Consider the following 13,171-nt stretch of genomic DNA (forward strand, 5'->3'; position numbering starts at 1 on the left):
ATCACTTGCAGAATGCAGTGGAGAAGAGAGCAGACTCTGTGTGTGTGTGTGTGTGTGTGTGTGTGTGTGTGTGTGTGTGGCTTTCCTCACAACTTCATTCTCTCCCGTTTTATAAAGGCAACCGCGACAGAATACAAAGATCTCCTCTTGAGGAGAAGTTGAGAAGTATATCCGAAATTTTGTCAGGGTTGTGTCTGCCTAAATAAAGAAGCATATTGCTAGGGATAATTAAAGCTAACCGCATCCCTCTCTCTGTCTTTGCTCAGTACTTATTCTCAGCAATTCTGACCAACTCCTTTAGTCACTGTATTTTGCAGTCCGGGATCTTTCAATATAGAATATGCTTAATTGGGAACACAATAGCAAGATTCATCAAATAATTAGTTCATTTCAGAAGAATTGCAATCTCCAATGTTTTAACTTGATGCACATCTAACTACTTTGAAACAATACAATGTAGATTCCTTTACTATGAACATATGCCAATACAGAGAGAAAGGGAGAGTGTGCAGGGTTTCTTTACTGGAAAGAAGGTGGTCCTTAAATCTTTACTTATTAAAGAACTCCAGAGAATATCCTGGACTCTTCTTTACCTAACCAGTCAGCAAATCACTCAAATTCTGCTCTATCTGAATATCATTGCCCTTATTTTCCATCTCTAAGACTACTGAATTACTTAAGGAATTTATCTTCCACCCTATACTTTGAAGTAGCCTATTAGCGTCTTATTCAGAAATGCTGCCCTCAACTTTGACCTTCTTTATTTTCCAACAAGAACCATCTGCGAAATGCAAAGCATATTGTTGGTGAAACCCTTTAGAGGGTTTCAGATCCATTTCTTTAGCACACTTATCCCAGCTTGTTGTGGTAGTGTCAACTCTTTTTTTTTTTTGAAAAATAAGTGTTCTCTAGATGCATAAATGTTTAAACTGAAATTTCAGAACATGTAAGAGCAGTAATTCTCTCTAAAGCATGCCTCTAATCTTTGCTCGGTTTGGAGGAGATAATAATTGTCACTGTGTCTCCTGTATTCTGTCAGAAAGAGATGATGCATAGACAGACAAACACATCTCTTCAGCAGCTTCATTTTTTGCACATTTGAGCATATTCAGGAGTTCTGTCATACACCTCACATTTACAACTCAGCCTAACCTCTTGCCAATACTCCTTGTGCCCTTTCAGTTCTCGCAATAGTGACTCACACTAGTTCCCAGAACACTGGATGATGCTTCCAGGCATGGCTGCCGAGTAACACACCTTTCCCCTTGCTTGAAAAGTCTTTCTTCACATTTGTAGCCTGTTCACAATTGCTAACCTGTAGTGATATGAGCGGCAGGCTGCGGCCTGGCTCCCGGCTAGCTTTACCCAAAATAATTACACGGAAACTGTATTCTTTTAAACACTGCTTGGCCCATTAGTTCTACCCTCTTATTGGCTAATTCTCATAACTTGCTTAACCCATTTCTAATAATCTGTGTAGCACCACGAGATGGTGGCTTACCGGGAAGGATCTTAACCTGTGTCCATCTTGGAGAGGAGAGCTATAGCGACTGAGCAACTATGCTTTCTTTTCCCAGCATTCTGTTCTGTCTATTCCACCTATCTATGTTCTGACCTATCAGACCAAGCAGTTTCTTTATTAATTAACCAATGAAAGCAACAGATAGACATACGACCCTCCTCCATCACTAACCACTATTTCTCTTCAAGATTCATTTCAGGCATAGACCCCTGACAATGCCCATAGAAATTATTTCTGTGTGTTCCTGGGAGATCCCATGCATACATGTAACTATCAGACTTCTATGCCTGAAATGTGACCAGCTTTCCCCCCACGTTATTCCTATGTATAGGGATCAGTTGTTAACGCTGTATTAAGCATATTGACAGGCGCTCACTAAAGTCTTCTTCAAACTTCCTGTTCAATAGAGAGAAGTCAAGGAGCTGCAGGAAATTCACAACCGGATAAAAACAGAAGTGTTCTAAGATCAATCCCCATGCTAGGAAAAATCAAATCCAGTGCTCTCCAGGACCACAGAGGAAGCACAAAACAACACCAAGTCAACTATGGATCAGCTTATCTCCTGGTTATTCTAAAGGACAATTGTGACATTTGATCCCATTTCTGAAACCTAAACCAATAGAAGCATTTAAATTACTTTACTTTGGAAGAATTTTAGATTTGTGATAAAGCCATATTTCATTTGTGCATGAGTGATGAGGATGCTATCAAGTACTTAGGGGAACATTAAGACAAAAAAAAAAAAAAAAAAAAAAAAAAAAACGAGAAAATTCCAAAAGTGACACTGAGATTTAGCTCAAGCAAATGCTCAGGTTTTAGTGCTCACTCTAGTCATCTCAAAGGAAGATTTCAGAAAAGTGGACAAGTACTTCCATATATCTAGGTCTTTGAAAAAAACAGTGTACTTATGTTCCCTATCAAGTATTGAAAAAAAATGTATGAATTTGATAGCAGCAGAACAATGTCTCTAGCTTGAGTGCAATGGATAACTCATATTAGAAATATCTACAATTTAGTTTTTACCTGAGTGTTCAAAACAATATAAACCAAGCTTCAATCAAGTCTCATTTGAGGTCCATTGATCCACATTTTCTTGTTGCTATTTTTGTAAATGAATTAAGGAAAATAAGGTTGGATGATAATCACATGACTGATCATATTGATGCTTCTTGACAGAGCCCTGTATTGTAGTCTGTCATTACTGTGCTATTCCCAGGAGGCTATCCCAGTTTGCATTCTGTAGCAACTCAATCAAAGATTGTCGATTGATTTGCTTTTGGGGATAATGGGTGGAACAAGACAGAATCTGACAGTGGAATAAAATGAAATAATTCTTGATTCCAACAGAAGTCTAAAGACCAGATATTTCTTCATTAAGGACAGACATTTAGGGTATTTGAAGTTAAAAGGCTTTGCTTCATTTTACAGAAGAAAATGGTGAATCCCAGAGAAGACACAGTTCACATTCAAGTTCCCAAATTCGATACTAGGAACACTTTAAAGACTTAAGTTTTACTAGCCCAGAACTTTAGACCTAGGGACACATAGCCTGTTTGCAGTCTTTAAAAATGGGTCTCATGTATCTCAGCCTGGCCTGTACTTGCTGTGTGGGCAAACATCTTATCCATCTGCCTCTACTATTTTCATGCTGGTGTTAAAGACACGTGTCATCACTCCCAGGTTTTCTGGGGCCAGGGAACCAAACTTCACTTCCTGTATGCTATGCAATCACGTCCCCAAGGCCTGGTTGCAAACTTTGAAGCCTTTCCATTTACTAACTCTGTAGCAATGGAGTTAGTTACCTTTTAAATTTCTCATCGCATGCTTTGCCCTGTCTTAGTTTTTCATTGTTTCAGGCTGTTGTGAGAGCTAAGTATTGTATACCCCTCATTCAGAGTTAAATGAGCAAGGAATTCAAAATGTGTATGAGATGTATTCTACACATAGGAAATACTCAATAAATATTATTTATTTTCACAACATTGCATATGTTCATGCCCAGTATGGTCCTACAATCACTGGCTTTCATATATGACTTCCAATTTTAAGATCTAATAGCCTTGTTTTAATGAGATTAAAGGCATAAAAATACCCATTATCTTCAAATAGAATGACAAGCAGTTTCTTTCTCAGATAGTACATTCTATTGTTAAACCTCAAGGGGGGCCTTGTGAGTTTTCATGTAAGAGAAATGGATGCTTATCTATTTATCTATTTATTTATCTGCTGGTGTGTGCTCCAGGTTTTAATTGGTACTGACCTATCTGCTTCCTTTCCAAGGGAAATTCTATTAAAACCCAAGAGAATTAACTGACAGCAGCAGGAATATATTTGGGCTATTTTTAACAGCTATCGCTAGCTATTTGGGGGAAAGAGCCTCAGAATTCTACACTGTGAAGCATAAAGAAAAGGGTACTCTGTAAGGGAAAAGATGATGCTGTAATATGCTTGACACATAATATAACATAAAGTGTGTTTTGTAAGGAGAAAGGATGATATAGGTATGTGCTTAGCTCGAGATATATGATATTGATACATACTATTATACTTGACAATTTTTGTCCTCACTTAACGCTTGATGACTAACAAGTACTGATAGTGGAAGACTTCAGTTCCTACTGGACCACATCGTCTTGGCTCTTCTTGTCTTTGAATCTTATTTATCTTTAATTATAGAATTAATCTTCCCTCTGAGTACAGCTACCTATTAGACTAACCAGAAAGTAACTTCAAACTTAACGTGAAATTTTTGATATATTGCTACTCATAGAGAAAATCACAAGGAAAATGAGCTCATTTTTAAAGATAACATTAGAATAATGTTCTTCAAGTTTGATATTTGAAGTACTTTCTATGCACCAGAAATTGGCATTTTTCAGGAGAAATAAAAATTATCAGACCCCCATCCCAAAGGTCAGATTCAAAATTTGCTCTTCTGAGCCTCAGGGTAATTGAGGTATGCCTTTAAGATTAAGAAGTTAGGCAATAGAGGAAGAAGGGTTATTGCAGAGACAAATTCTGACAGGTGACTTTTCTCCTGAGTCACCATGGTGACGGCAATTAAACATAGCTGGATGATGCATCAAGATCCAATGGAATCTAATGCTAAAATAGCAACAAGATGGAATATAAATGGATATCTGTTCGGTTTAATTTGTTCTGTGCATTATTTATACAATTGTGTCTTTTTCATTCTTGTCTTTGCTGAAGCTATTTGTGAATCCTATAAGAGCATTCACCTCTGCAATTGCAGAACAGTGAAGACAGGAGCAAGGCTACCTTTCACTAGAAATGGCTTGTACTATGTCTTAGTCTGATTCGGCACTCTATATGTATAGTCTTCTGCATGTGGATACTTAGACCATCGTGACTTTAGCTTGAGGAAAGAAAACTGTATTTGAAATTGCTCCTTGATTATTGCATCTGACTCTTGCCTGAGAAGGGACAGCTTGTTGTGGACATCTGAATAGGAAAGCTTAGCTCTTTTGCTGTTTACAGTCTGTTTCATGTTTTTTTCTGAGATACTACTCGAAGAGGGAACTTCTGTCTGCTACTACCTCTTCTACTGAGCAGATGGTGAGGGTTATTTTATGACTAATTGGTAGGAGCCATTACCTCCACTCATTCTACCTGTCTTTTGCTCAGTCACCAGTCTGTTAGTGTGTGTGTGTGTGTGTGTGTGTGTGTGTGTGTGTAGAGCTTCACAGAAACTGTGAAATTAAAAGATTCGAAGTGTTTAATGTACAATAAATAGAAACCATGGTAGATAATTTTCTATATAAAACTTTAGAAAACCATCAGCACAAAGTCCATAATGAGAAAGAAAACTTCCTTTTTGAACCAATCATTATTAATATCATAAAGAAATCTTACTTTCAACTATATATATGTTTTTATACACTAAAATTATTCTCTAAAAGTTTTAAATTAACTTCTCAGAACGAATGAATTGTTTTTCTTACATTTTGTTTGAATTAATTTGATGCATAAAAGTATACCAATTGTGCACAGTAATATATTGAAGAATCGTAGAGTTTCTGGTAGATGTTCTTTACCATAATGATTTCCTTTTCTTTTCTTAATTTTGGAACCACATTTTTATGTCCTGAAGGACATTAGTCAGAAAATAGTCCTGGTACAATGTTAACCTTAAAATTGGGCAATATTAAAAACCAATTTGGAAGCATATTTTACTTAGATTAGCACAAAAGGACAAAATTTAATAGAACCCTCATTCTCTAACTCATTAATTTAATGTGTAATTATCATGCCATGTTCCCAGCCATAGAATGTGTAATAACAATAATGACTAAAAATGTAAAAATTAACAATGTTGCAGCAAGGCATGTACATTTTTATTAAATACTAGATGTGTTATTTTATTGTTAATCCTTACTTTGCCTTAAATTTGTAGGAATTTTCCTATCATATAATCACATGTAAGTTAGTGCCCTTACATTGCAGAAGACTGCTTAATAACAAGCTCTAGGTCTTACTTCCTGAAGACCTTTATTCCTACTTACTGTGTCCAAACCATGCTGCAAAGCATTCTCTTCTTGGTGAAGGTAAGACTAACAATCCCTGTTTCTACATAACACCTTCAACCCTTCAAAACAATTCCCCTCCCCCGCATTTCTATTGTGTCTGTTGTTTCCATTGTAATTAATTTATTACAACACTTTGCCATAGATGAGACACTAATATAAATCTGAGTCTTGTCGGTAACTCTCATTAAAAGCAAAGAATACCCAAAGCAAGATTTCTTATTTTCCAGCTTTCCGTGGCCACTATTCTCCTATGTCTCTGATGTCATGGTAAGGGGGAATGGGTTTTTGGGCAGAGAGCATTATCTATTGAGTGACTATTTGAAAACACACCAAGTTCACATAAGCAGACTGTATTATCCAGTAATTAGGAAGGGGTGTTCTATGCTCCTGGATTTTGCATGTGCAGCTTCTCAGTTTGTCTATGAATCCATTTCAACAACTGACAGGACAGAACTTTTTCTTGCAGTGGTTATTATGGTCATGCAACTTATATATTCGATTAAGTTTTAAAAGATTGTAAAAAATATGTATATAGATTTGTGTGAATGCATGTGCATGCATGTGTGTCTGTGTTGGGCATTGAGAGTCCTTGTAGTTCTAAAAACCTATGTGTCCTATTCCAGTAACATAGAACATTGCCAGAGGCACAATTTGCCTTCTGAGATTTCTATATGGTCTATATATAAATGATCTGTGGAGGTGTTTGCACGATGCCAGGTAAATGACTGGACAGGAAAATGTTATTCTAATGTGTATAGGCTGACACTAAATGTTACGCTAATACATCTGGCTGCATTCACAGTCCTAAGCCACTGTTGTGACCTATGCACATCTGGTCACTCTCCTTTGGATGTTTGTAAACAGCTGCGTTGGGCATTAGTAGCACACATGGAAATAGAACATTAGTCTGTTAAAAGTCTTCGTCAAGTTAAAAAAAAACACTTGTTTATCAAATTTGAAAAAAAATGGATTTCTGTTGTAGTGTAGTAGGAAAAAAATACTTGATAATTATTTGAAACAATCTGAGGCATTATGAAATAGTATTTTAAATAAGCCTTTGAAGACAATGAGAGTTACAACTGTGTCCCCAAAACCGCAGATTTTATACTTATATCATCCATTAAATGATCTATAAACATTTATTTTGCTAAAAAAGGTGAAAAGGAAAACCCTAAAACCTCAGTGTTTTACAATAAAAAAAATAGCCCTCTATGAGGGAAATGAACAACAATTCAACAATTGTTACGACAGAGGAATCCTAAAGAATCCTGGTCTCAGTTACTCAGTATATTTAAATTTCTGTTGCTGCAATTATTTTCCGGGCGGAATAAAAAGACACTTGTTCCTGTAGATCTGTTTCTTCCCCGGGTGGTGGGTTCTAGAAAAGCAACAGGCATATCTTTCCCCCTGAACTCTAACAACTAGAAAACGGCTTCCCAAGGTAGATGGAAAAGTGGCAGCTAGGATTTCAGTACTTTTTGCAATAGTCCTTGAGTAAAGATAGTACATGAAGATGAGTAGAGGGGGGAGGGGGAGAAAGAGGAAAGGGAAGGAGGGATGGTAAAATATAAATCCCTTAAAATTTGTGACTCTTCTAATTCACCTCTCCCTTGCCTCAGTCCTTTTAATCATCAGATCTTTTCCTTTTGCCTAGGTTACTAGAATAAATCAAAGCCATATGATGCGATGGGTTCTCGTCAATCTCAAAACTAGCAAGATGCAGAAAGACAAACCCATGAAGGCTAGCATGGGTATAAGATGCCCAGAAGCAAGCTTGGGCACTTCTACTGTTAGCCATTCTGGACTGTTCATCTCAGCCTGTTGCTCCTGCCAAACACTGTGCTGGATTCTGTAGCAGGGAGGGGATACTTGGGAGCTTTGCCAGTTAGCTTGGTGTCTAAGCTGGGTAGCTTGGGGCTAGCAGGCTGTGGTGTGAAGATTGTGGGGATTGTGTCTGGTCTGCCTGTGGCTGCGAACCTGAACCCCTGGTCTGGGGGGACCCCATGCACGCCATCTGACCGCCGGCAGATGGTGCCCTGAACATCCCCACACGCAGGGAGACCCGGTTAAAGTAAGGTTCAGACTCCGCCCCAGCCAATCCTCCGGCGCAACAGTCCCTCTTCCGTCCCAAAATAGTGCAGAGTACGTCTCCTTCGGAAGACCGCAGTAGCCCGTGTGTGTCGAAAATACAAACTGTGGGGTGATCGACAGTGTGTGTACTGGAGTGGGGCGTACGCGCGAAGTGGGACCCTGGGGACCAGGGCTGAGGTGATCACCAATGAAAAGCAGAGGACAGAGAACAGGTCCATTTCGCATCTGCGTAAGCTCGGCGGCCCGCCGAGCAGTGGGAAGGCCACTCACCATATTCACTTCCGAGACCATGTCTATGCTGGCGACATCGATCCGCATCCCGACGTCCACCGGGGGCCCTGCCGGGGAGGGGGACCACAGTAAAGACAATTTTTGAGTGGCAGGGGACTGAGGGGACAGAGGGGGGCTTACCAGATCTTATTGCGGGCTAAATAGGCTCACTCCCTACCCCCCATTCCTGTTGTAGGGGACAGCCTGCGAAAACAGGTGTGGGCTCACGCGTGACGCGGTGACAGTGCAGAGGGTGTGTCGGGTTAAGGAGAGGGACAGCGCAGCCTGAGGATTTGCCCACCTGAGACTGGGGATCCTGAGTGTGTGTGTGTGTGTGTGTGTGTGTGTGTGTGTCCAGGGCGTAGTACTGCACGTTTACAGAAATGGTAAAATGGGGAAGAGGGTATTATCTTTGACGGGAAAGGTGAACTAGGGATGGGTTACAGGTTGAAAGAAAAGCCATGAAGCATTACCTCCAAAGTCCGGCCGCAAGCGAATGTCATATCCTTTGAGCAGCCGATCCACTGTCTCTTTCACGTATGACATGTTGCTGGGTTCATTGGAGCTGAAGGGAAGGAGTAGGGACTGAATTCAGAACGGGCACAAACAGACATAAAAAGATCCTGGCACACCTACCCCCATATAACAAAATACATGATCCAGCAGGCACGGGGAAAAAAAGAAAAAGATAAAAAGAAAAAAAACAAGAAAAAAAGAGAGAAAGAGAGAGGTTGGAGAAGGCAGCTCACCTGTGTGCACAACAAACCATGGCAACCATCACAGGAAAAGAAAGAAGCCCCAAACTCTCTCGACTTTGTACTGTCCACATTCCTAACTCTGATGAAAGAATTGTCTTTTCTGCGAAGATTCAAGGAATGCAACTTAGTCGGCGGCTGGGCAGTAATTCCCGAATGGACCTGCGCATGCGCAGAGGGTACTCACTACCAAAAGACACCTTGTGCCTTGCAAACAATATTCCTAGTGGAACAGGCAACAGATTTCAATCCTTTTAAAGTTCCTGTCTCGGGAGCTCCGCGTTCTCCGGGTAGTCGGTTACAACCTGCTGTCTCCATGCAGGGGAGCCTACCTGCCTGTGTGCGCCCAGTTATCCTGCGCTGTGGCTTGCTACGTTCCCTTCCCTTGGTCCTAAACCTGATTTTGCTTTGCTTTCTTTCCTTTCTTTTCTTCCTTTCTTTTTCGTTTTTTAACCTGCGCTTTCAATGATATGGCTAAGGATGTCTGATCGGTATCTTTTGCTGATAATCACGGAGGTCCCAGAACAAGAAGTCTGGAGGCAGTACTCTGGTCGCCTGTAGAGAGGTGGGAAGTGTGCTGGGGATGGGGAGTGGGCAGCGACAACCGGAAAATGAGCAGGGAGAAAAAAAGAGGAAAGTCGGGACAGTTCTGGAAAACTGTGAATCTTGTTCCTTTCAGAGGTAATGTAAAGGCTTAGTGTAGTGTTTCCCTGGGTTAGGAGAACTGGCCAACTTTTGAATGTACTCTTTACCTTTGCCGCCTCCTCTCCATGGGTAGATTTGGAATGGGAAGTGCAAACAACGATGGGGCAACTGTGGCAGGAAATCTATTCTAGGGTCTTTGCTGACAAGTCTTGTAATTTTTAGTAGGCAAAGCCTCTTGTTGATAGCTGCCAGCGTGCTAGCTCCTGTTAGTAGTAATCCCTACACAGAACCCCGAGCAGGCCAGGTCTGAACTGCAGGAGGAAGACACTCTGGAGCAGCCTGTCTCCTTAGAAATAAAGGGAAGTAGATTAGTGCTATTCAATAAATATCAGAAAACGTGCCAGGTGGTTCATGTTCCTTAGTTAAATGGCATCTATCAATTTCCTTTGTTAAATGGCAATGCCATTATATACTAGGAATTCTGAGACTTGGAGCTGGCTTAAGAGGGTTTCAGGCCTAGAGAAATCCACAAAATACTTACATTAACATAAGCAAAAAATCCAGCGCATCTTTATATAGTCTCTGTAGACGGAAGAATTATTATTATACCAAGAGGCATTAGAAATTATCTCAGTGGAGGGGAAAAACAGAGAGAAGATGACTCTTTTTTTTTTTTTTTGCCAAAACAGGAAAGGGGCTCCTTCTTTAGGGAAAACAGTAAGCACTAACTCTTCGAGACTAGAAACCTTACTTGTGTAGCTGAATGCAGAAGAGACCCATTATAAAGGGAGGGGGGATGATGGGTGATGGGGAGGAGAAAGAAAGTTGAGATCATTTAGACTTCTGGAAAGCCCTAAATATTTAAACAAGGATGGGCAGTGTTGAATTTAGGCTTTAGACAAAACATTCTGGTAGAATAGCTATGGTAAGTGAGATTGGCATTTACTACTTGCTATGTTGTTGCTCTTGTGCACACAACAGAGCTTATCTCCTTCAAACCATACAACAACTCACCAATAGAGAGAATGCAGAGAATGTTTTTGACTACTGAAACCAGTAGTTAATGTCAAACTGCTAATAAATAGTGGAATCTGCATTTCAAGCTAGAATCCTTGAGTAGTGTTACTCTTCGCATTATAAAGCACAGACCATAAATGGAAGAATTATATAAGGAAAACAAGAAGAAAAGTAGGTTATTGCAGAAGGAAATAAGAAGCTCTTTAGTTTGGTGAGAAGAAGCAGACAGCCATAAGTGTTCTGAAGTTTAATAGAGACATCAAGAGATCACAAGAGTCATGACCTAGGTACATATCAATGCTCCTTAAAGAATTGTATAAATGTTTCAACATGTACTGAATTTAACACTCTTAAAAAAGAGGAAAAAACCCAATAGCATTGATTTTTGTATTATATCTGAGCATCACAAATTCTTCTAGCCTCAATGCTAAGTATTCCTTAGTTTGCTTGAGGGAATAACAACTTGCTTGTGCAATGCATGTGAGTCTGCTTCTACTGAGTAAAAGAGGAGGTCTTCAGGTTTCAGAATCTCTTTGTGATGCACAACTACACAAAAACCACCCTGTGCAAAGCAAGCCACTTACAGGTTTAGCTCACCCATTTTCTCATGCATGTATTCCTCAAATGTTTATTGAGTGTTTAGTGAATGCCAGACATCATGCAAGGAGCTGGGGATGCAGCAGTGAACAAGACAGCTTTCTAGGTCCCTTCTCAGGGGTGGCAGTTGCAACATATTCAAGTCAGAAAAGAAACGTTTGCTTGGGTCTTTCCTGTGGTTCTTCATTTGACTTGTACAACATTCACTAGAATATGCATTTTTTAAAGTTATAAACTTCCAAAGTCTCTCTCTCTCTCTCTCTCTCTCTCTCTCTCTCTCTCTCTCTTAAAAGAAAACATCACGGCATTAGCAAGGTCTGCTTAAGAGCCAAGATTTTACTCAAAGTATGCGTTTGGATACTTTAATTCTAGCGTTAAGCATGCTTCTGACTGATCAGCCCCAGTGAATTTTGTTTTGAAATTGTGCTTTCCGATTAGATGACAGCACACTATAAGAAATCATGTGTTAGTAGTTTTTTTATTTTTATTCGTATGTGTTAATTATATAAAAATGTTTGATTATGATAATTTATATGATAGTCACTATTTATTATTGAGATGCTACTGAAGATGCACCCTACTTTATCTCAGTATATTTTGTATGAGGAGGGCCTGTGGGAAGATGGTTTTCCAGATTTTAACACTCTGGAAATTGTCTGATTTTCTGAGTAATTTGCATCTTGATAACAATACGTATCTTAAAATCCATTCATTCTTCCTACTCATTTTGGTCACTGGGCATGATAGAATTAAATATATACAGCTTAGCTTTAATCACTATGCAAGATGTTAATGACCTGCATTTTGATACATTGCATTTCTCCCTGATGTTTTAGGAGTCTAAATTTAATCTCCCCTCTTCACACTTTACTAATTTAAAAACAGATATGTTGCACTGAATATATGGAGTTTGTAAGTTGTCTTAGAGCTGCGAAACAAATAAATCTTAAAAACTGAAAAGAAATAAGTTATTAATTGATCCACATGCTTTGGGGATTTTCTTTTTTCCTCACATCATGAAAAACCAACACTTTCTTCTCTTGTGAAGTTGCTTGTCTCCCTTTCTCCCTTCAGAGCTGAACCCAATTTTTTTTTTTTAAAAAAAAACTACTTCTGAAGCCTCACAGGACATTGACATTCTTCTATCTCCCTCTGCTGAACCTCTTAGAAAAACAATAGAAGGCCCTTAAAGATTAGCATCCAACTGAAAATAAAGGTAATTAAAAAGAACATTAACATGCTTTTTTGGTATTTTTTTAAACAGACAACAACAAGGAAACAGAAGAAAAATGAGTGTATTACAATAACTTTTAAAGTCCCAAAATGACCTGTAAAATCTGAAGAAAATAAAGAAGTATGAGAACTCAAAACTGTAACATTTTATCTAGGTTTAAAAAATACAAAGAATTTGAATAAAAATCCTTGTAATCAAAGGGAAATTTAGCATTCGGTTCAATTCAAGTGCAAGAGGAGAAGGATAGAGAGTCAGAACAAGCCAATGCAAAAATAAATAAATAAATAAATAAAAAAATAAATAAATAAAACAAAAAAAAACCCAAACCAAACAAACAAAAATACAAAAAAAAAAAAACCCAAAAAACAAGAAACAAAAAAACCAAAAATCAAACTAGAAGATATTTGGAGATTTGGGGGAATTGCCTTTGAGATATCAAGACACATTTAACCTATAAAAATTATATTGTTCTCTTCTTTTGTTTGACACTGTG

At 38.9% G+C, this 13,171-nt stretch overlaps 1 protein-coding gene across 3 annotated transcripts in view; it reads right to left on the bottom strand.

Annotated features, from left to right (window-relative positions):
• The window catches only part of Gabrb1 (gamma-aminobutyric acid type A receptor subunit beta1), a 381,088-nt gene extending 371,752 nt beyond the window's left edge, over positions 1 to 9,336 (bottom strand). For all 3 annotated transcript variants that reach the window (XR_005976095.1, XM_041671140.1, XM_041671139.1), the window contains exons 1-3: positions 9,180 to 9,336; positions 8,904 to 8,995; positions 8,431 to 8,498 (exon numbers count right to left, since the gene is read on the bottom strand). Coding sequence is in view for 2 of the 3 variants with exons in the window: in XM_041671140.1 (XP_041527074.1) it covers positions 8,431 to 8,498; positions 8,904 to 8,995; positions 9,180 to 9,259 (240 nt within the window). In the remaining variant the exon portion in view is untranslated. The remainder of the gene's footprint in view (positions 1 to 8,430; positions 8,499 to 8,903; positions 8,996 to 9,179) is intronic.
• Positions 9,337 to 13,171: the final 3,835 nt, after the last annotated feature.

Source organism: Microtus oregoni, unplaced genomic scaffold (assembly GCF_018167655.1).
Source record: "Microtus oregoni isolate MIOR12 unplaced genomic scaffold, Mior012 000021F_ref0000039, whole genome shotgun sequence".
Classification (NCBI taxonomy): domain Eukaryota; kingdom Metazoa; phylum Chordata; class Mammalia; order Rodentia; family Cricetidae; genus Microtus; species Microtus oregoni.